At 37.4% G+C, this 22100-nt stretch overlaps 1 protein-coding gene across 3 annotated transcripts in view; it reads right to left on the bottom strand.

Annotated features, from left to right (window-relative positions):
• Positions 1–22100, bottom strand: part of PTPRM (protein tyrosine phosphatase receptor type M) — a 342158-nt gene that overhangs the window by 208580 nt on the left and 111478 nt on the right. For all 3 annotated transcript variants that reach the window (XM_057382477.1, XM_057382478.1, XM_057382481.1), the window contains exons 7-8: positions 5220–5528; positions 2016–2125 (exon numbers count right to left, since the gene is read on the bottom strand). In XM_057382477.1, coding sequence (XP_057238460.1) covers positions 2016–2125; positions 5220–5528 — 419 coding nt within the window. The remainder of the gene's footprint in view (positions 1–2015; positions 2126–5219; positions 5529–22100) is intronic.

The raw sequence follows: 22100 nt of genomic DNA, 5'->3' as shown, positions 1-22100 counted from the left end.
TTTTTTTCAAGTCATTATATTGTACCTAGGTCAGATTCTCATTTGGAGGAAAGATAAATGTTAAGYAATATATGCAGAGTGTATATTGTATCCTCAGTTCCTTCCTCGATTCAAACAGTATTTTTAGTWTTCATTAGAAATGTTAATGGAAGTTCACAGTAAAACTTGATCCCAACTTCTTCTATTAATTACTGATTTCTATGCACTGTAATGAGAATTTAAAAATATGAAAGCCATTAAAAATTAGAAATGTAAAAACGATTCACCCCTCCTTTTTGCTTTTAAAGTTTCATTTTTATGTGAATAATTCCAAAACCCTTATTATATGAAGTGATAATTGACACTCTTTTTGCTGTACTTATTCAATATCATTATAATTAAGAAGACGCATTATAGAGTACATAGAAACATCCCAGTGTCGGTGCTGCACACCTTAAACACTTCCAATTTCCTAAAACCTCTGACCTAATGAAAATTGATTTTTRTATGACCCATCTAATGTAACAGTAATGAAGTACTGAAAATTAATGTAATAAAAAGTTTCACACCATTTAGACAAACCCCAACATTATTTCAGGAGATATAGGCATGTCCTCTACAAATCCTCATTCATGAACTGAAGTCAAAGTACCTTAGTAAAAGTACCAAAAGACCTTAAAAAGCACCCATATATGTTTGATATCACATTTCTAATTCTAACAGATGACAGAAGATTGATCTACCAACTGTCTGAACTTGTATCAGTAAAGAAATTAAGGTAACATAACGCTTACATGAATCTTGCTATCTCATGCTAAGTGCTGTTATGTCGGCCTGTGGGAGAATCGGTCCTAACGAATTTTCTGAGATTTTAAAATGTTAGACAACTACTCTCATGACTACGTTTTAAATACAGACTCTGCAGTCTATGTTAGATTCTTATAAAAGTTTTGCAAATAAATGTTTAGTAAATAGAAAACTCAGTGGCAGATGTTGCACAACGAACTAAGTTCTTCCAYGGATCATGCAAAACACAGGTCAAGYTCTGAATACATCTCTGAATACACCTGCCTCAATACAGCTGATGGAATTATGTGAGTAAGAACTGCTGGGATACAATGGGTGTACTCCTCAGCAATGGAATTAGACAGGCAGGCATGTTCCTAAGCAGAAAGAGGATCCACCACTGTGTGTTTTTATGTACATAAATCTAGCAATAGTAACAACATTAGTACTTAACTAAAACATTCTGATCCCTGAATACAGGCAACTGTTGAACTACCTAGAAACTTGTTAGCTGCATAAAAAAATCAATTCATACTTTTTCATAACATTTTATCCTCTTACAATAAAGTAGTTTTCAAAACAGTATCAATAGGTTACCATTCAATTTAACTTTTCTTCTGCACTGTATCTCATTTAGGTGTTTTTTTTTTTAAACAAAGCATTTCAATACCAATTTTGTAGTAAGGTCAGGTAAGAAGCTTAACAGTGATTACTGTCTGACAGCTTAATCTGTGCAGTCTTTTGTCAATTTTTCTAAGAGGTACTCAGGCAGGCGTTCCACATGAGAAAAAGCAGTGATTTTTAGACATCTAACAACATACAATTTAGTTGAATTTGCATTTTAAAAAAGCGAGGGTTTTTTTTAATTATGCCTGCTTGTTTCTATTACAATAGGCTTCCTGTAATGACTCCTACCTTAAAGTGATATTGACTGTAACCACTGTCTTATGTCTCTTAGTTTTTAAGGAACGTGCTAAGATCTGCCTTTCAATGTTTTAAATATTTGATCTAGAGCACTAGACAGAATGTATATTACATTGTTCTAGAAACAGCAGTTTTCTTAAAGCTRGTAACTCAAGGACATGCTGGGTCCTGTGTAATTCACTTCTACATTATATTTACTTTCAAAGGGCCTCTGTTTTTAAAATGAAGTTAATTTTACATAAACTGTAAAAAARCATTACTTTTCTTATGATTATGCACTTTGGAAAATCAAAACTAGACATAAAACATGGCAAATTTCTAGATACCTCATACAAAGTAATCACACCATATGTTTGCGCTGGYTCTCTCCACTGAAGAAAAATCTTCTCTTCAAAGGTACTCCCTTGAATGGAYTCAAGTGGCACAGCACTCGGGACTAACAGATTGAAAAAGAAAAAAACARTGGTTTTAAGAAAAATTGCAGGACATGCTCTGTTTAAATATTTGTACTGCTGAGCCATAAAAACCATCCCACAGTAATTTCCCCAAAGACTGAAGCAAAGGCCAGGGTAGCTCAGGAGGAGAATGATTTATTTAACAAGACAGTGCGATTATGTTTCACCTTCAGTGTAAGAACGAATTAGTGAGCATCACAYATTTCCTGTAAGCCTCGATTGATAATTTAAAAAAAGGAAAAAGCAGCTTTTTATAAGGAACTAGGCAGTAACTCAAATAGAAATTCTTTGACATAAAAYCTACTTGTGACACCTACTTAGCAACAGTGTTACTTCCCAAAGTAAAACATATTAAGCATTCATATATGAAAATGGACAAGCACTGAAATAACAAGGTATAGTTCCAGGAGACTGAACTAGAAAAGTTATGTTGGAAAGAYGAGCCACGTACTGCATAAAACAGCAAAGATCACCGACATTAGGTTTGAAGACGTACAACAGGATGGGCATAAGGAAAACGAGAAACAGTCCAACTAAAAATCTGACATTACTAATTTTTCCTAAGGTTTCTTAATGTGTGAGAAAGACCTCTGAAGAGTCAGGGATGTCAGAAGGTTCTGATGAAAGGTTTGTCAACTGCTCTCAGGTATCTGCTTGTGTCTCCTGTTTGTTCTGAAACCACTGCCTTATTCCCAAGACAATACCGTTTTCAAAGGAGACACCTAACCAGCACACAGATTTGTATGTGTGACATTATTCTGTAACAACACTGGCACAGTAATGTGGAAAGAAAAAACCCCAAAACTGAAACAATGCCCACAGGACTGTTGTGAAGCAAGAGGTATTAAGGCGTTAGGATCTTTCCACAAACCCCATGAGAAAATCCAGTAAAAAGACACACATAACATTTTCGACTTGCTACAGAAAGAATGAGGAAACTCTCTTCCTGCAATGGTTGAAATAACTTCTTGGACCTCTTACTGAGGTTTACCCAAATGGTTAAGGAAGAGAAAGATCTGCAAGGAAGACATTTGGTGACTCCTTGCTGTTGACACTTCTGGTACAGAARTTCCTCCTTCTCCTAATGCTCCGCACTGCTGGTATAGGAGTTTGCAAGGTTTGAGATTTTGTTACCACCTCTCCATAACTCTCCACAGAGCTCCTTGCTTCACCAAGTGGAAGCTCCAAAGACACAGTGATGGTCTCTGAACAGGGTTACCAGTCCTGTGTGCACCAATAAATTAACACCTTTAGGGCAAGCTTAATTCTGGGCACTAAACCTTGTTTCTGCGTAGGAAAGAACTGGTAAAACTCAGTGGCAGTCATGAGGGTAATGATTAAGTTCTGCGAAAATAAGATGGACGTATTGAAAGCGCTGTGGTAACCTGTACAATTATCTGAAGGTAATAAACTCTGAGCAATTGTGCCATATGGGGAGGGTCAAACACTGGCAGAGCTCACCTAGAGATGGACTCAAACTCAACTGCACAAGGTCTTGAGCCATCTGCTATTACTTGATCTTCTCTAAGGAAAAGGCTGGACTAAAAGAGTGCTGAAGTCCCACAATTCTGTGATTTGAAAAATTATGGYGATTATTTGTCTCAGTGTATTCTGTTGTTTTACATTCAGACTTATATTCCTCACTGAATGTATAGTATACTAAAAAGGTATAATTTTTTCAAGGTATTCTCTCAGACACTGATACTGGWTTTTAATAGGTCTTGGAATAACATGATGTTACAGAGGGCCAGGAATAAGCTATTTTAGATAAAACATATAAACATCCCAGACAACAATAGCTCTTTAGCTTTGTCATCCTACAATTGAACCGAATTAAATTTAGAGCATGACAGCACAATTAATTCTAATTAAACATTTCTTTTTGTTAGCTATGCTTTGTTGAATCTGTTGCATTAGTAACTATATATTCCTAAATTGTTTAATTTATTCCCTCATATATTTTGATTAGAAATTAGTACTACATAAAACCAATACAGCATGCATTAAATAATTTAATAGGCTTAAATGACAGACTTCAAGTATTTATTACAAAAGGAGCTCATCATTGCTGAAGTTTTTACTAGAAATATTGCCAACATGTTTGAAGTAAATCTATCATTGATTTGGAAGAAAACACACATCCAYTCCTGTTCAGACTGCAGACTATATAAACAGAAGGAGGACAGATCTGTTATAAAGCAGTGACAGTCATTTGATAAGGTTCCTTTGAACTGTGTGCATTTAAAATAGCAAAACCAAGGTCAAAAATCTAAGGTACACTTGCAGAGGGAACTACAGGGCTATGTATCAGCACAGATATTCTGGAAAGGTGAAACTGATTCCTGTGTATGACCTATTTCAAAAAGGAAGTCCCATTTTGGTATTAGAGTTAGCAGAGGTCCACTAAACTCCCTGCATGTCCAATCGAAATAATACCAGAAGACTGGGGAGGATGGTATAACCTTTACCTGCAATATTATTATAGCATTGCAGACACATTGCCCAATTCTGCTGTCTCTACTTCCAAAAAGACATCAGCAAATTACATTATTTATTATTCATTATTACTCAAARTAAAATCGGTTAAAAAAATAAGAGACCTGAAAATCCCATGTGAGTTGAAAGGAAAGGGAATGTCTGTATATTTCAATGTCTGCATATGGAACATAGTGTCTGAATAAGCAACTATCAGTGTCCAGTGGTTAGAAGGCCTAAGACAGAGAAACTGAAACCACAAATCAAGAACAAATATTTAGGGCTGAGCACATCACTCAGCAGAGGAGCTTACATGAGGATAATGCTGACAATCACCAGAAATTTCTTCAAACTTACACTGGAACTTTAGAGAGGCAGAACGCAGTTCAAGCAGAAGTTACAAGTTTAATGATGAAATAATTAAACTATGTGGGATGCTATGGGCTATGTGAAAGATCACTGTAATAATGGGTCTCCATTAAAACTGGTGAGTTAGTGGAAAATCTGTTACAAATTTCAGTGAAAGTAGAACACACACTTATACAGAAAATTACACTGTTAGGTCGTGTACTATGTACATATGTAAATACAAAAGCTCACCATCTTCATCAGTTTGCACTACRAGTTCTTGGCTTTCCTTCCGTCCTTCGGGATTCATTAGCACTAATTTGATGCTGACATTTGTGTATGGTGATAGATTGGTAATGGTGTGCTGGGGATGTGAACTTTCGGTATCCCAGCTGACCTCCTCTCTCACTTGCTCCTGTCCTCCAGCCTGGTAGCGGTAATGGACCGTGAGGTTGTASCGATGGCAGCGTGTGACATTATACCCAAATGGCTCCCAGCAAATAGTGATCTGTCTGGATTTGATCTCCACAACCTCCAGTCTTCGTGGCCCGCGCATGGGATCTGCAAAATAACCAGCACAATTCCGCTGTGATTACTTATTGTAACAGTAACATGAGAAATAAGAAGTTATACTGTTCTACAAATRTGACMGATAAGCAGAAWCAGAAATCCATTGCTYTATGGAATCACAGTATAAYAGAAGCATAGTCTCTGAAAAAAYRGGGAAAAAATGAGAAAAGGAGTGAGAAGAGTCTGATGAAAAATGAAAGCAAACAAAACACTAAAAAGTTCTTATGCTTCAACACAAATTGCATGATACAGTTGAAATGATACTTTTTAGACTATCTGTTGCTTGCAAAATGCAAGCATGTCCAATTTCTTTTGCACAAATTTGTACRAATTATTTGTGTTGACACTTCTAGAGCAAAAAACCTGCACAAAACAACTATCTAAAAATGTAATTTCACAGAAAACTTGCAAATACATGGTGATTTTCTTGCAGGACTGTTTTTACAAAGGCTAAACAGTTCCTCAGCAATTTCTTATTCATTTGTTATTAAGTTAGACTGAATGCAATTACTCAATCTCTATTTGTCCGGGACATTAAGTTAATATTCCAATTCCTTTACAATAGACCATAGCAGGTTTTTTCCATCAAAACGTTTGTTAAGAATGCAAATTCCTTGGCCTGTTGGAGTGGTTCAGCAAAGACACAAAACAAACAAGMTATTCTACTGCATCTGTGCTTTTCTAGAGATCTCCCAGCTGATAATGAGCTGTCAATCAAATTACCAAAATCTACATACAAGCACCAAAGAGGTGGTTGATGAAGTTAAATTTTCTTCAATCCTACTGGTCACAAAAACTGACAATAAAAAGTGAATTAAAATTTCCACCACATTGCAACAGAACCACTGTGCTGACATCCCCCCCCCCCATATTTTCAAAACACTGTCATTAACAGAGCTATTATACATACTTAGCAATAATCTGAGTTTTTTCATATTTGAGTYCTCAAGAAAGATTAAAGACAATGTCAGGTTTTATCCACTGCTTCACTAGTTAAACACTTAGAAGACTTTTAATGAGTTAGAAGCCTCTTATACGTAAACAAATTAATATGCATCTTCCCTCTTTTATGTTTATTAATCAACATGTCTTCACTAGGAATGTTCTAAACAATTTACACAGGATTTCATCTTTTTACTTTTTAATATAATCCCTGCATGCTTGAAATATTTGTTCAAAGATGTTCTTCATCTTAACTCCTTGAAGAAAAGGTGTTAAGAAATTGCTTGTTCTAACATCTACAAAGCAGGGTATTTTTCCCCTTTCAAATCATCCAGCTGTTTTTTTAAAAAAAAAATTAATTAATTTTCACTGTCGAACAATGCTGATCAGCAGCATAGAATATTTGGCAACTGATGAAAAAAATGGCAAAACAAAACAAATTCTAATCCTGGTCTCCTTTCTAGTGACCTGACTGAGAGGTAAAAAAGTCCCCTCTAAGGATAAATCACTGTAGAGCCATTTATCTGCTTCTGTGCTCAGGCATCCCAGCTAAGAATTCTGGCATCCAGGGGCTTTGCCACATTTTCTGTTGCTACAACCATTAAAATTAATATGAAGCAAATCTCAAGAACTGGCAAGCCCTAACACTTCSATATCTTCCTAAACATTTACTTCTGTGTAGTTCAGACATAAACTTCATAGAGAATGAGATTTCCTGTTTTGTTTTCTTTATTTCATTTCAGCCTCTAAARATTTCTTTATTTAGATGAGATGATGAATAACAAATACCTTGAGTAGTATTGTCTAACTGTAATTGTATCTGAATGGGCTAAATAGGAATAGAAAACCAACAAAATTGAGGTAACCCTAACATACAACATTAAACAACTGAAAAAAGATCCAAGCTGTGAGAATGGAAAAGCCTGCTTAGTTCCACAGTGGGCACATCAGAAAGTTCACAGGGGAGCTGAGAAATCATTTTTTTTCAGAGACATAAAACTAATTCATAGCATTTTAAAACTGAAATTGAGTGGCTGTACAAAATAACTGGATCAAAACCTATCCAAGATTTCTGCCCAGGAGGAAGCTATTCTTACGTCATGGTAATAAAAAATGCAAGTTAGCCCTCTAGTTAAATCCTGAAGTCATTGCTGTGAGAATGACAGACACATTTTCACCTCCAACAAAACAGACAAGGGAAAAAAGAAATCAGACTGTAAAAGATGGAGACAATACAGCTTCCCTTGATATTCACARSATAGAGCTGATTYRACAAGGCAAACAGGCTGGTTGSTTTGRCTCCTGAATTGATTCTGTAACCCAYAGCATCAGACAGGTACACAGATCRTATCAATTTTTCTTAYCATTCTTTCAAAGATTATGCAACTAATAAGGCCCTAATTTCCCCAGTCATAAATGAGTGTTTTAAAGGCACTACTTTTAACTAMAAAAGAAAAGGCTAAGGTAACAATGGAATTTTGGGATTAAAAAAACCCCAYRTGGCTCAAAACAGCCCTAAAAAACAGCAGTTAGTGCAATGAAAGACAGAAAATGAAGTTTCCATTTGATCATGTTAGAACTGAACTTCTCTGGAGGTGTCACTGTATACCCCAGAGAAAATATTTGACAGAATAGAATACAGAACCATCAAGGTTGGAAGAGACCTTGATCATCATGTGCATCTGTCAACACAGCACTATCACTGTAACCCTTAAATTACATCACACAGCACCAGATCCAGATGCCTCTTAAGCACCTCAAGGAATGGTCATTCCAACACCACCCTGTTCCAATGCCTGACCACCCTAACAGTGAAAAAAAGAATTCTAATTATCTATCTATCTATCTATCTATCTATCTATCTATCTATCTATCTATCTATCTATCTATCTATCTATCTATCTATCTATCTATCTAATCTGTCTGTCTATCTATCTATCCACCTATCTTTAATATAATATGGTTCTGAGAGCACAATACATCACTTTCAATACACTGGAAGGTATATGTTCTTCATCAGGAAGGACATGGGATACTTGGGAAAAGACAATTGTTAAGCAGCATGAAAAGAATGGCAACTTACGACTGATTTAAAAAGGAAAGCTGAACTAATTACTACAGGATGATGACTTCTTTTAGTTGATTTTGATTTTCTATGGGATTTATCACTTTCCCATGGTGAGCACCCAACTTTAAGTGAAAAAGTAGGCAACCTACAGAGATGTTGCAATTGTGCTCATGAGACCTGCGCTAGCTATCCCTGTGGTAGTGGAAGACTGTCATCCCAGCAATGGTCTGTTGTTATCTTGCACCCAGTAAGGTAAGTGATAGCTACACAGGGAAGTGCCATTTCACAGKGCTAATCACAGCTGAAATCACACCTTTTAGAGCAGCAGAAGAATAAGGAGCTGAAAACACCAAACTGACTGCATTACATACAACAGATGTACTTCAAAGCACCAGAGCTTTTAGATGAGCTTTTGACTCCTCCTTGGTGAACGCCCTCCTGCAGAGGTTACACAGCCACACCTCTCCACCCACTGCAGTTTTCTAAGTGAACTGAGCCTCTGCTGCTCCTCAGTGCTGCAGCTATTTTCTTATGCCTTACTGGAACAAATCATGCAGCAAATGGGGAAAATAAGGTCTCCCAATTCGTAAGAGAAGAGGTTTTCCTCCCAAAGGGGCACACTGCCTGTCAAGCCTGAAGCTTAGCCAGGTAGTTCTTACCCATTCCCCTGCTGGTGCCTGCAGCATTTTTCCTGCTGCTCTCCTTCTGCCAGCTTCAGCAGGGAATCAGGCAGTGAATTCTGACAGTTGCAGCTCTGACCTGAGGGACCAGCAAGTCTGGTTCTAGCCCCTGGCACTTGAGCATCCCATTTAATCGGTGATCTTGGCTCCTTCTCCGCTCCACTCTGTTTTTCTGAGAATATGGAGCACGGACTGACAGACAGGATCAATTTCCATTGCAACTGTAATTCACAGCTCATTTCTCTGGAACTTCACACTTTACCTTTTMTCACAAGTACAATGCTTTTTCAGAAACTCAATTTCAGAATCACAGAGACATTTAGGTCTATTTTTAGCATCCTGTTGTTGATCATCAAAACTTGGGTTYAGAATAAAAACTCAAGATTGAAAGTTTTGTCTTTTCATCACAGACTGCATAGACCTACTGAAATAAGAGCAASAAAAGAAATGGCAAGGTAATTTTCTGCCACTCCATGGTACTCCAGTAGCTGCAGACATCTGGTATGTAWTAGATATTATTTGAAAGGCATCTAACAATAGAAATTAAAAATTTATTTCTTCTCCAGGCAAACTGTTAGTGCGGTTTAGCTACACAACAACTCTTCAGATGTAAATTCCAGATTGGACTCTACTGTCCTTCCACAGGAAGTAAGGGACAGATAGAACAGGAAAATACACAAATTTAAGATGAATATTGAAGATATCCACTATACAGATTTTTTTAAACATAGCAGTTAATTAATGATAATTAAATGTAAGGACTTCTTCACAAATTGCCTAGGCAGTCGTGTTCAAATCACTTAACATCTTTTCACGTCAATTCCCTTTGAGTAAAGAGGGTGCCACAGTAAGCTGGCATCAGTATTTGATGGTGTCACATAGAATTTCATGAATGCCTGCAAGGCACACTTGCACACTACAGTGATGAAGACCACCTACAGCAGAACAGAAAATATGGCTGGTGAACCAGCTGCTATCAAAGCAACAGTATTTGGTTTGTTCCTAGAAAACAGATTTCCACATTGGTATACACCTACAGTCAACGCCAAAGAAGAATATAGCTAAAATAATTTACTTGCTTGGCTTGTCCTTATTTGATTTGAAATCTAATTTACACATGACAACTAACAATTTGAAATTGTGTGCAAACTTGGAAAGACRGTTTTGTAAAAGATCAAATTCAACTGTGATGGGAGTGATTTTTATACCGTGATTATTCTTCATCTGCGTTCTTCAACAACAAATTGAAGTTCAATAAGAGCTCTTCTTTGCTCAAAATATCACATGATTTATCTGACCTGATGAAAGATCAAGGTTTTTCGAATTCCAGTTTGCCAAAAACCACAGAATGCAGTTGAGGAAAAAAACAATGGGCAAGATTTTGGGTGGTGCAATTTCACAGGTTTTTAACACATTTTTATTTCAGTCAGATTTGTTAATACAAAGAACTGCTTTGTAGTTAGGATTAGAGGAAGAAAAGGAACACTTTACCCACATGATTTTTCATACTGTCCATTATTTGGGTTATAAAAGAAAAGAATCAAACAAAGAGAAGGCAAACAAAGAAACWAAGGGACAAATGACTCATGAACAAAATCAAAATCCTAATATGATGATGGTGGTGTGATTGTACTGCTGAGTCCTGCTATTTTAAAATGAAAACAAAGACTAAACTGCCAGGGTGCACAAAACTGTTGAAGAYCCAGAAACAGCCYTTCAAYTAAGGGGGTCACATTAGAGAYYGGTCRTATTATTCATCTAAGAACACAGCAYGTTCAGGCAACAAGCAAAAATGTTAAAAACCAGCAAGRAACAATWGTAAATTTGTGAAACWSTGGTGTCATATGAAATATCTCTACYTCCTGTCATGGAGCAGCCATGGAAACTGATAGCAATAGTTACTGAGGTTATTTAGGTAAATGTAAAAGACTAAGATAGCCAGCATCTCCTGGGAAGATTCCAAATTACAGTAATTAAAATTCTTACCAATATTTCATATTACTAACTAATAACATTTCCAAAAGTGTATGTTCCTACTTCTGCAAAACCAGATGCCTCCCACAGAAAAGCAGCACTTCTATCAATCTTCTAAACATAGTCCCTGACACGTCAAAAAAAGTTGCGATGCAAGACCTGCAGAGTTTCAGCACTAATGAAAGAAAGAACTATGAGACAGCAAAACTGAAATGGAAGCCACCTGCAATGCCAGAGGAAGGAATAACCAGGTTTTCACATACATAAAAYGTGCTGAAAAATAGACTATAAATGTTTGAGAAGATTCTAGGCAAAGTCACTTCTTTTAAATTGTATTACTTAAAAAAAAATTCTTCTTTTCAATTATATTCTATTGATTATATTCATTTGTCTTCCACAGTCACAATGGAAGTGAAAGAAGATGAACAGAAGGTTGTGTATATCCTAAAGTTAGCATACTGGCTTTGAGCAGTACTGCAACCTTCCTTGTTATTGCAGACTGATGAGCACTGAGAAGCAGGAGCACAGCACACGTTTTCTCCAGCACTTTCATTATCATCAACATCCACAGTGTCACAATGCTCAGAAGGTGTCAACAGGACTAGACTGAAGTAAAAAAAAAAATCTCAGACATTCCCACCACAGAYAGTTCTCCTTCTCTGGACTAAACCACTTCCCATCATCTGAGAATTGGAAGATTCACACTTGGAGCATGCGCTCGTACTCAGCCTCTATTTCCTGGTCGAGATGCCAACAGGTGAAAGACAAATGCCAGCATCTCCCAGACTAARCCACCCTGCTGTCAGGAAGATCACAGCTGACACCATTTTTCTTCAACATGGAAACAGATGCAAGGCCATGCTTCCACTGATTTMATGATATACTTTGGAAATATTGTGTAGTTAAGCCTCATGTATCTGTATCAGGTATGACAACAGTGTGTCTTCCAKTTTATATCCAAAGAAACTGAAGCTCAAAAGAAAATAATTGCCTGCTGAAGGTTGCAGTGCACCAGAAAAAGCCATGGAATCCTAATTCTCAGCTTCATTTCTAACCCATTAGAACACAGCACTGAAATGTGCTTTTATTTTCTATACTTTATGGTCAGAAGAGGTTAGTTCCAAAATGTGGGAGCTCAGAAAACAATAAAATACTCAGAGCTCACAGTAACAAAATGAATAGGCCAAGTTCTTACAACGAGCCAGCCTGAATCCTCACTCATTTCATAAATTCAAATGTGAAATACAGTAGAGGTCTACTTTTCCCAGAAAGGATCCTAAATACTAGTACCACCTCATGAACGAAGACATCTTTTTTCTGTGATATTTCTAGAAGAAACACAAGCTAAAATATAGGAATTCTTGTGAGAGAACCATAATATTTAGCCAATTAYAGAAGATTCATGAAAAGCAAATTTTAATAAGCATCTAAGGCATCAGCTCACTGCTTACAAATATAAATGTAGCTGTTGCTTGAAACCAGATCAGGCACTGGATTTAAGCTTTTAGTAATATATTATTACAAGCACTCGACACAGAAACATGAATGAGGGATAAAATCATGCACGAGAAGTTTAACTAACTTTTTATTTTTTTTCCAGTTCATGGCTACACATATTCCATGAGGCCTATGTCTTCAGGCTGACATTCATAGTTGTAAAATATATTGGTCTAATTGTCAATAACACCCTTTTAATCATCCATTACATCCTTTTAAAGGTAGTAACATTTTTAAGTGCTGGTTTCTATACAGCATTTTCTTTCATGAGAGGGCTGATATGAATGTTTCACTTTATAGTAAAATTTTAATCTGAACCAATGTAAATTGAATCTAACATTCCTTTATGTTGTCATTTTATAGGTATACTCTGAATGGCAAATCATTTAAATTCTAATACATWTAAATAAGGAATGAAAGAAAAACATAATTTGATATATTTTTGTCAAATTACCTACATTACATGATTACTCCTCYACAATCAAAATCAGATTTTAAATATGAATGATACAAACAAGATTACATTCCAAATCTGCAACACAGATTTTAGTTGCTTGTTTAAAATGACATACCTAGCTATTCAGTAATCACTTTATAATAACCCCTTTCATTTCTAAATCTTCTTAGCCATCAGCCACTAGTGAGGAAAATGCTGGCAGTGGTTTTTACAACTACACATTAGTTTTATATTTCATGACAAGCTAATTCTACAGAGTTTGAAAGACAGACAAGCATGCTTTCTTAAGGTTTTCTTTCTTCTGCATGAAGAAAGCATACATCTAATTGAGAAATTAAAAATAAAGAGTGCAGACATACACTTTCCATTTCACACATATGGCAGTAACAATTTATCCTAACTTCACCCCGGGAACTGCCATGAATATGTAAATCAAGAATTAAAAGGTGGTGACAAATAACTCTTTGAAGAACTACCATGGCAAGGTGGCAAATAAAGTGCCTGAATTCCTGGTAGATGTYASCTTTGGTAGATCTACCTTTGGTAGWCACTGGATCAGAATGAGGAAAATGKAARTCAAATGAGCTGTGTTGCATATACTGTCCCTCTTGACTGAATCTATCACAGGCATTTAACCCACTCTTTGACTGAGTTATCTCATGACCTCTGTGCAGTGYCATTATTGTCCTTTGCTACCACCTCTCCATCGTATTTTAACAAAGCACATGTCATTACCTCCYGATCTGACACAGGCACATTCAGGAGACATGTACCTCCACATTTGTGGCACCCTTGAGAAGCTGGCACAGACCTCCGGACCAATTTATACAGAATGCAGATCAGATGCTGCTCATACCTGAGAGGATACAGACAATACAGAGGAAGCTGAAGGCCTGACAAATTGCTTTTGTGGCCACGTGACATACCTCCTTCACACACTCACCACACCACAGAATCATGTTCACTGAATGTAAAACCATCTAKTTTCATGGGCCAATACATAAATTTTCAGATATACAAGGAACGGTGCAGGTRGATCGCTCATAACTGACCACATACCCCAAACAGGGGAAATTACATTAATGYAACATATACTCTCCTACTCACTGCTCAAAAAATGGGAACCCAGGAGAACATTATAAATATTTAGAAGTTCTAGTGTGAGGGAAAACCCCATTTTTCTAGCCCATTTTCCTAGAAATGGCTGGAACACATCTAGGGCATTGAAAGATGGTAACCCATTCTCTTCAAACACTAATAAAGTACATMTATTTTTTACAGTGCCCCAATCACCATCTGATTGTGACTAATATTAACGGCAAAGCAAACACTGTTGCTCTGCTGTGTGACAGATTAGCAGGCTCAAACTCCTTACATTTTACTCTACAGCTGCTGAGTTACCCCTGAAGCCAACTGGAGAAAAGATAAWCCATTGTGTAAATTAGTGCAAGTTTCAGCTGTTCAATACCTGCCCTGAAAGTAGAAGCCCAAAGACTGTTGATTACATTGCACAAAAGAATAAATGGGCAATGCTGTTTCACAGATCAGTCAGAATAAGATGTAGCAGCGTGTTCTGGTTATCACTGTGGGCTATCACCACTGACAAATCACATTATTTCAGAGCTGTTACATACAGCGGTGGTAGCTAAATTGGGGATTGRAAACAGAACCTAGATTGAAACTAAATGACAGGACAACATGGTCATATAAATCTATGTAGAAAAGAAAATGCCACCAATCAATGTTACTCATCTAAAAAGAGTATTTACCATTCTTTCTAATCTGACATGTGCAATCAACCTTAACCAAATGATGTACAGTGAGATCAGTTTTGACAAACAACTCTCAAATGCATAAACCTGATAAATGAATCAGATTCTCTGCAACAACTGGTAAAAGAAATTTTGAACTTACGTACATGTCAAAGGGGAACAAAATATGCTGTCTTCYTACTACACTATTACATGCTAACTACTATAAACATGCAAATACTCCAAAGTTGGAAAGATCATCTGTTTAATTTGTGACAAGACTAATTTCCCAAATCTGCTACATATTTGCCACTCAGTCTGGATACATGTCCTCATGTTAGGTCCATCCTTTCAGGACTCTTACAGGACCTTCACCCACACCTGATTAGTCACCAGCTACTGAATAATGTAAGATGTTTCYTCACCCACAATCTAAAATGCCATCTTTGTCTTTGATACTGTCACAAACTAAAACATTTGGCTTCAAYAGCAGTTGCAACATTCAACTATACCTAGTATTTTATATATTAAGTTTTTGAAAAGTACCTACATTAAGAGGATACACTCTACACCTTTTGGTTGAATATATTCAGCTTTTTTTTCCTGATATATCTAGAAAAATACTTCAAGAAATCCCACACATTGYTACCTGTCTGGTAGATTTCTTTGAATTTTCCTGTGACAGATCAAGAAGTTATTTGATAACAGTCTTCTTTCCTATGCCACTCCCCATAAAAAGCAAACRTTAAGAAACCATGCTCGCTGATGAAGCAAATTTATATTGTTATACTGAAGTATGAAATACAGAAGAAACCAGACCATCATTGTTTCTGATGTATTTTAGTAAGGAAATAAACTGTCAGTGGAAGAGAAAGGAGAGCATCTGGGAAAAGGGGATGTACTGGATGGTAAACTGCTTCCATGTTAATACTTTGTAAGATTTAACAGACTCCTAAAACTTGTATGCCTGGGAACTTGATATCTGCCTAAATACAGAATAAATATGATCTACTGACAAAAAGAGTAGGGATAAACAAACACAAGCRTGAGATAAAGAATAAGAAAATAAATATGCTCTTGTGCAATGTGTATCACAGATTAGTCAAGCCTGTGTTGTTTATTTCCTTTAAACCCTGCTTTATTTYCACACATAATCTTGAGCCTGTTTTGTTTATTTCCTTTCTCTAGTCCTAAAGATTAATCATTTATCAGGACTACAKTTCCCTCTGTTGCCTCCAGCATCCCTTGCTTTAAACACTACAGGTCACTTTGCATTTAGTTATGTCCTTTTGCTTCCTTCCCCTCTTCTAAATCTGGTCCTGTCAAATGGATTAAARAACCTGTGCCTTTATGCCAGAGCCATAACTGACATGGAAGAGCACAAAGCAGCCATCAAATATTCAGGAAAGCAGAGGTTATGGGAGGTTGCTTAAGTACCTGTGAACATGAGCAAAGRAAAGGGGCCAGGATTCGATTACAGTTTCACTGGTTCAAGACAGGCAGTTGTTTTACTATTGAGACATAACCAGGTTGCTTTGCAGATGACTCAGGAGCTCTGGATCATGGTTTTACCACAAAAATCAAGGAAAACACAGTAAAAGTGTGCCAGATATATATTTGGTGTGACAAATTACAGAATTGCATCTGACAGCAATTAAATAAAACTGAAAACTACCTAATTCTATAACCATTGACTCAGGATTCAAAGTCCATTAAGCATTGTTTTTTTTCCAATTGAACTGAATGGAAAATAATTCCTATGCTGAAAAAGGTCATACATAAAGTAATAAAAATGCAAGTACTATGCAGTCACTATTTAGACTTAACTCYAATTTGAATTTATAAATTGATGACATCTGTTATAAATCATGAAGTTTTCTTCCAAGCGTAGAAATTTCTCATTGCAGGCTTTCCCCTGTTTTTATCACGATTATGAAACTGAAAAATTCAGGGTAAGTTACACAGAGTTTGTGGAGTACTCGGGTTTTAATCTTTATTCATCCTTTTCCTAAAAAAAGTGGGAAGAACAAAAAGAAGGCAAAAAAAAAAAGAAAATCCAAATGCATAAAATGCAACAGCCCACAACAGGCTCAAAATCTACAGTTCCCAGAGTTTTAGGTCAATAAACAGTCACAGAGGTGTCCTTATTTAAAAATGAAAATAAAGTTTTAAAGTAGTTTAATTTTAGAAAATAGGAAATTTTCAGAAAGATATAAACCATACATTTTAAGCATTAAATTTTGCATTTGCATAATAGAAAATACAAGCTCTTATTGTAACACATAATTGAACCAAATGAGAAGGCGACAATAGAAGAGCTGCTGCTTTTGCAATTGCAGAATGATGTAGGGGTCGTCTATTATAATCTTGAATTATGATGACGCTTATTTTTTTGTCAGTAATCTACATGCAAATAAAAATGGTTTGCTGGATTTAGTATATATATATATATGCACAGAGTATCTAGAAATATTCATATAACATAAAACCAACTTAAACCAGAAGTTTCCTGACAACTTGGCATCTGCTTTATGCTTATTTAAGCCTGCCAGTAGCACAGCTGCATTTTAAACTATATTTGTAGGAACAAATAATTCCATTGACTTGTAATCAGGACTGTGATATTCAAAATTCCATTTCCAATAGCTAATGTGCAAAAACAGAAAGTAGTCATTAATAAGGTATTATAAGTATTAACTAATCTTGCTATACTAGRTTATAGAATCATAGAATGTCCTGAGTTGGAAGGGACCTACAAAGAACACCTAGTCCAAGTCCTGGTCCTGCACAGGACACCCCAGGAGTTACCCCATGTGCCTGAGAGCATTGTCCAAAGGCTTCTTGAGCTCTGTCAGGCTGGTGCTGTGACCACTTCCCTGGGGAGCCTGTTCCACTGCCAAGCTACCCTCAGTGAAGAACTTTTCCCTTAGGTCCAACCTAAACGTCCCCTGATACAATTTCAGGCCATTTTCTTAGGTCTCCTGTCACTGGCCACCACAGAGAAGGGATCAGTGCCTGCCCCTCCTCTTYCCCTCATGAGGAAGTTGGGGACTGCAGGGAAGTGTCCCCTCAGTCTCCTGCAGGGTGAACAGACCAAGTAACCCCAGCTGCTCCTCATATGGCTTCCATTTCAGGTCCTCTCCCATCCTGGTGGCTMTCATTTGGACACTCTCTAATAGCTYGATGTCTTTCTTATACTRCAGTGCCCAGAACTGCACAKGGCACTAAAGGTCAGGCCACACCAGTGCAGAGCAGATGCCCTCACTCCCATGAGCTTTTCCTGACTGGATCTCAAAGATAAACCACACAGACAGAGCGGGAGAAAAGCCTCACAGAAAGACAAAATGACAGAGACTTGAAGTTAACAAAAGGTTGTTTGCCTGACCCAATCCATCAGTTGAAGTCTGTGGGGATCAGTATTATCCACAGTAACAGGTTTTAGAAGAAAGATCCCTGTACTGGAGAATATGAAACCTCAGCTCAGGTTCTGACTTAGATACTTGTCACTGTAAGATCATAAAAATCCCATTCAATACCTCCAATTTGAATAACTAAATCCTCTGTTTGCAAAGTACTTTGATATTTATAGAATCACAGAAATATTAAGTTTGGAAAAGACCTTTAAGATCATTGAGTCCAGCCATTAACCAGAGCACTGCCAAGCCCACAACGAAACACTGTCCCCAAGTGTCTGCATTGACATGTTTTCTAAATACCTCTSGGGATGGTAACTCCATCACTTCCCTGGGAAACCTTTTCCAGTGCTTGACAACCCCTTCCATGTTTTTTTTTTTTTTTCCCTGATACCTAATATAAATCTTCCCTGGAGCAAACTGAGGCCATTACCTCTTGCCCTTGTCACTTGGGAGAAGGACAGACACCCACCTCCCTGCAACCTTGTTTCAGTAAGTGTAGAGTGATTATGTCCCCACTGAGCCTCTTTTTCTCCAGGCTGAACAATCTCAGTTTCCTCAGCTGCTCCTCCTAAGATTTGTGCTCTAGACTGTTCACCAGCTTCACTGGTGTTATGTTGGAAGGAGTTGCTTTTAYTGTTGCTTTTTCAGTATTCTCTGAAAGTTGAAAGAAAAGCAACATCAGGGTCAGGGTGTCTCCAGCTATTCCACTGTTGAGGGCACTGAAAACCCTTGAAACTGCATGATTTTCACCTTTTGTGCCTCCAATTCTCAACTTCATTCCTGGAGTAGRAAGGTGAAGGAGAAGGCACATCTGKTTTTGGCAAGTCACAGTGRGGGCACTAAACTGGGGGAATCTTTCCCAAGCCATGACACAGGTGAGTTGGGACGGTGTCCTGGGTGCAGCTGCCCAGGCGCTGGCAGAGGGGCTCTAGGGTGGCCTCTGTGAGAAGATRCCAGGCTCCAGCTGGCTCCAACCAACACACTGCAGGACACAGCTCTGAGGATGGGTAAWCTCACTGTTTCAATTTATTTCTCACTACTCAAGTCTATTTCAAATCACCAAAAACCATATTCATTTTKCCCAAGTCAAGTTTGTTTTGCCTCTGATGGTGACTGGCAAGTGATTTTCTCTCTACCTTGATTCAAGACCTTTTCCATCATATTTTGTTYCTTGTCCTGTTAAGGAGGGGCAGTGAGAAAGCAACTTGTCAGGCAGCCAGASCCAGCCAAGGTCAGCCCACCACATACTGATTTGGTTTTTTGAGTATTTTTTTGAGTATTTGAGTTGCATTCAGGCATAGTGAGTGTTCCTGAATGAAGAACACAGTATCAAGGCCTTCACAGATAGCAGCCTAAAACAGACTGAAGAAATTTTGCACCATAGAAATCTTTTGTGTTTAATTTTTGATGAATTCACACTGCATTAAGTATTGGAGCAGAAAGCAATCACTTTAAATTGTATCAGCACTAGCAGCATGYAACCATGGTAATTAAAATAATATTATTTTTTAAAATTACAAAAGACTACTCAAGACATATGAAAAGGAAGTACCCAAGAAAGAACATTTTTCTTCCGATAACTGCAGCTCGTTAAGTCTRGAAAATTATTAAGACACAGACTTTTTTACTCSTGCTAAACAATTAGTTAGATATGCCACAGAATAATGATTTTAATTAAGAATTGGATTAAATAGGGAGTTTCCATGGACAGAACTTTCAAGAAGCCTTAAAGAAAATTATTGTTAGATGTCTGAGAATATTTTGACTAGAATTTTCCTTCCCTGTATTTAAATGAAGATCTCACTACCTTAATTTATATTTACAAGTATTCTTATACAAGAGTGGCTCCTAACTGGGTAAATACCACACCATCAAAACCATACAAATTCCTATCTTTTAAGAGTCAAAGCAGAGAGTGCTCACTGTATGTAGAGCTCAGACGTATGTGCACCCACTTCAGCCCTTTCACTGAACTGAACTGAACATCTTAAACTACCATAAAGAATGTAAGTGAATAGAGGTCGGAGGAACTGGTCTCTCAYACTGCAGTCCTTTGCTTATGAGAGAAGAAAAAACTCAGTAGGCAACATCAAGGAACCACTTCTCTGCTAATTTTTGTAATAATGTTTAGCATGATACAAAAGCATTCTTGATTTAACTCACTGATCTGAAACTTCCAACACTGGCTTCTGCCAATAACAAAAAAGATAGATTCTTGGAAGTGTTACAGTTGTTCAATATGGCAAGACTATCCCTGGAGAAAATCTGGTTTCAATTAGGAGCTAAAATAAGGGATGAAAAATGTTTCYGCAAGCCCAACTGTAGTTTTCTCTCTGAATTCATGAGCGAATTCAGCCACTGCACAGCCATGAAATGTGGCTGTCATAGCAAAACTTGTTTAGCCCAGTGTACTGAAGAAAGATTTGCAAGTTCAGAAGACATGGATCCTCTGCCCTTCCCAGCATGCAGCAGAACAGCAATTCCCCACAGGATCATATGGTGCATAAGATCCCCAATTCCTCTAGTGGGGATCCCACTTACAGCAACGAGACCTTAAAAGCTCTCAAACACACCTGAAACCCATTASTGAAAGCAAGTTAGCAAAGGCCTTAAGTTTTGCCTCACTTGAACAGGAATGTGGAGGACATACTCCTGGTAGGTGAAAAAGGTTAAAAGAGACAAKTCTCATGTGTTCTCAAGTTTCCCATCAAATACAGAATTATCACCAAAAGTCAAAATACAACACTTTCAGTAACACCAAGAGATYGGGGTATTTAAGTTTAAGCTCCTATCATATTCAGGGAACTTTTCACTTAGGGTTATATTTGAACATGCACATGCCCTGGAAGACAAGCTCACCATAGCACTATCAGGTATCCCTGTGCATATACCCAGTGTCATRACATGTCCTGTGCTTCAGATGAGTCCCAAGAACTCACATCCTTGCTGTCTTGTTTCCTGAGTGACAGGTCTAGAAAAAGTTGAACAAAAGCTTACACAAACAGGAAAACTTTTGGTTTTCTTCTTTTCCGTCCACTGCCCTTGGCAAAATGCAGCAGGAAGTGGAGAATGGAACAAAAGCTTCAGCTATTCTCAGCTGCCTACAGGAAGCGTGGGGAATCCACCACAGACAGACATGTAATTGGATAATGAGCGACCTCAAGGATGCTGGCAAGCTTTGGTTATTCCCACAGCCATGCAGAGATGCTTTGTGAAAGCTTCAAGTTAACCAGACTCCCTGATAAGAAGCAGTAGTGACAAATGTCTTGTCAGAATGTCTCTTCTTGGTACCACCTGACTGTTTAGATGAGCAGATTAAGGGCATATGAAAAAGCAGCTGAATAAAGACAAAGGTTGATTACTTAAGTCAGGCTTTGGTCTAGAATGTCACCTGTCACTAGAGGAAAGCACTGCGTGTCAAAGTTGTAGGTGAAAGACAAAACTGGGTAGTGSTAATGCACGCTGTGCAATGCCACCTTATGTGTTTGTGAGAGGGCTTTAAAAACAAAACCAAAAAGCTTAAAGAGCTGAACCTACTATTATGGTGAYTTTGCTTTCTAGCAGAGGGAAGTCTAAAGCATGCATTTTTACAAGTTTATGCCTATCACCTATCCAAATTTTCTTTAGATAAATTTGCAGTAACAAGATTTAAAATATATAGAAGAAGAWGTTAGCTAAAACTGGCAGTACAAACCCCAGGAGGCTTCTGGCAGCTTCATAGGCATTAATCATGGTCCATACAAAAGTATTCCCCATGAATTCACATAAAATAAGGCAA

The sequence above is a fragment of the Malurus melanocephalus genome, unplaced genomic scaffold (assembly GCF_030028575.1).
Source record: "Malurus melanocephalus ecotype Western Australia unplaced genomic scaffold, MMel_1.1 scaffold_568, whole genome shotgun sequence".
In the NCBI taxonomy this organism is placed as follows: domain Eukaryota; kingdom Metazoa; phylum Chordata; class Aves; order Passeriformes; family Maluridae; genus Malurus; species Malurus melanocephalus.
This window is presented reverse-complemented; position numbering and strand designations above follow the sequence as displayed.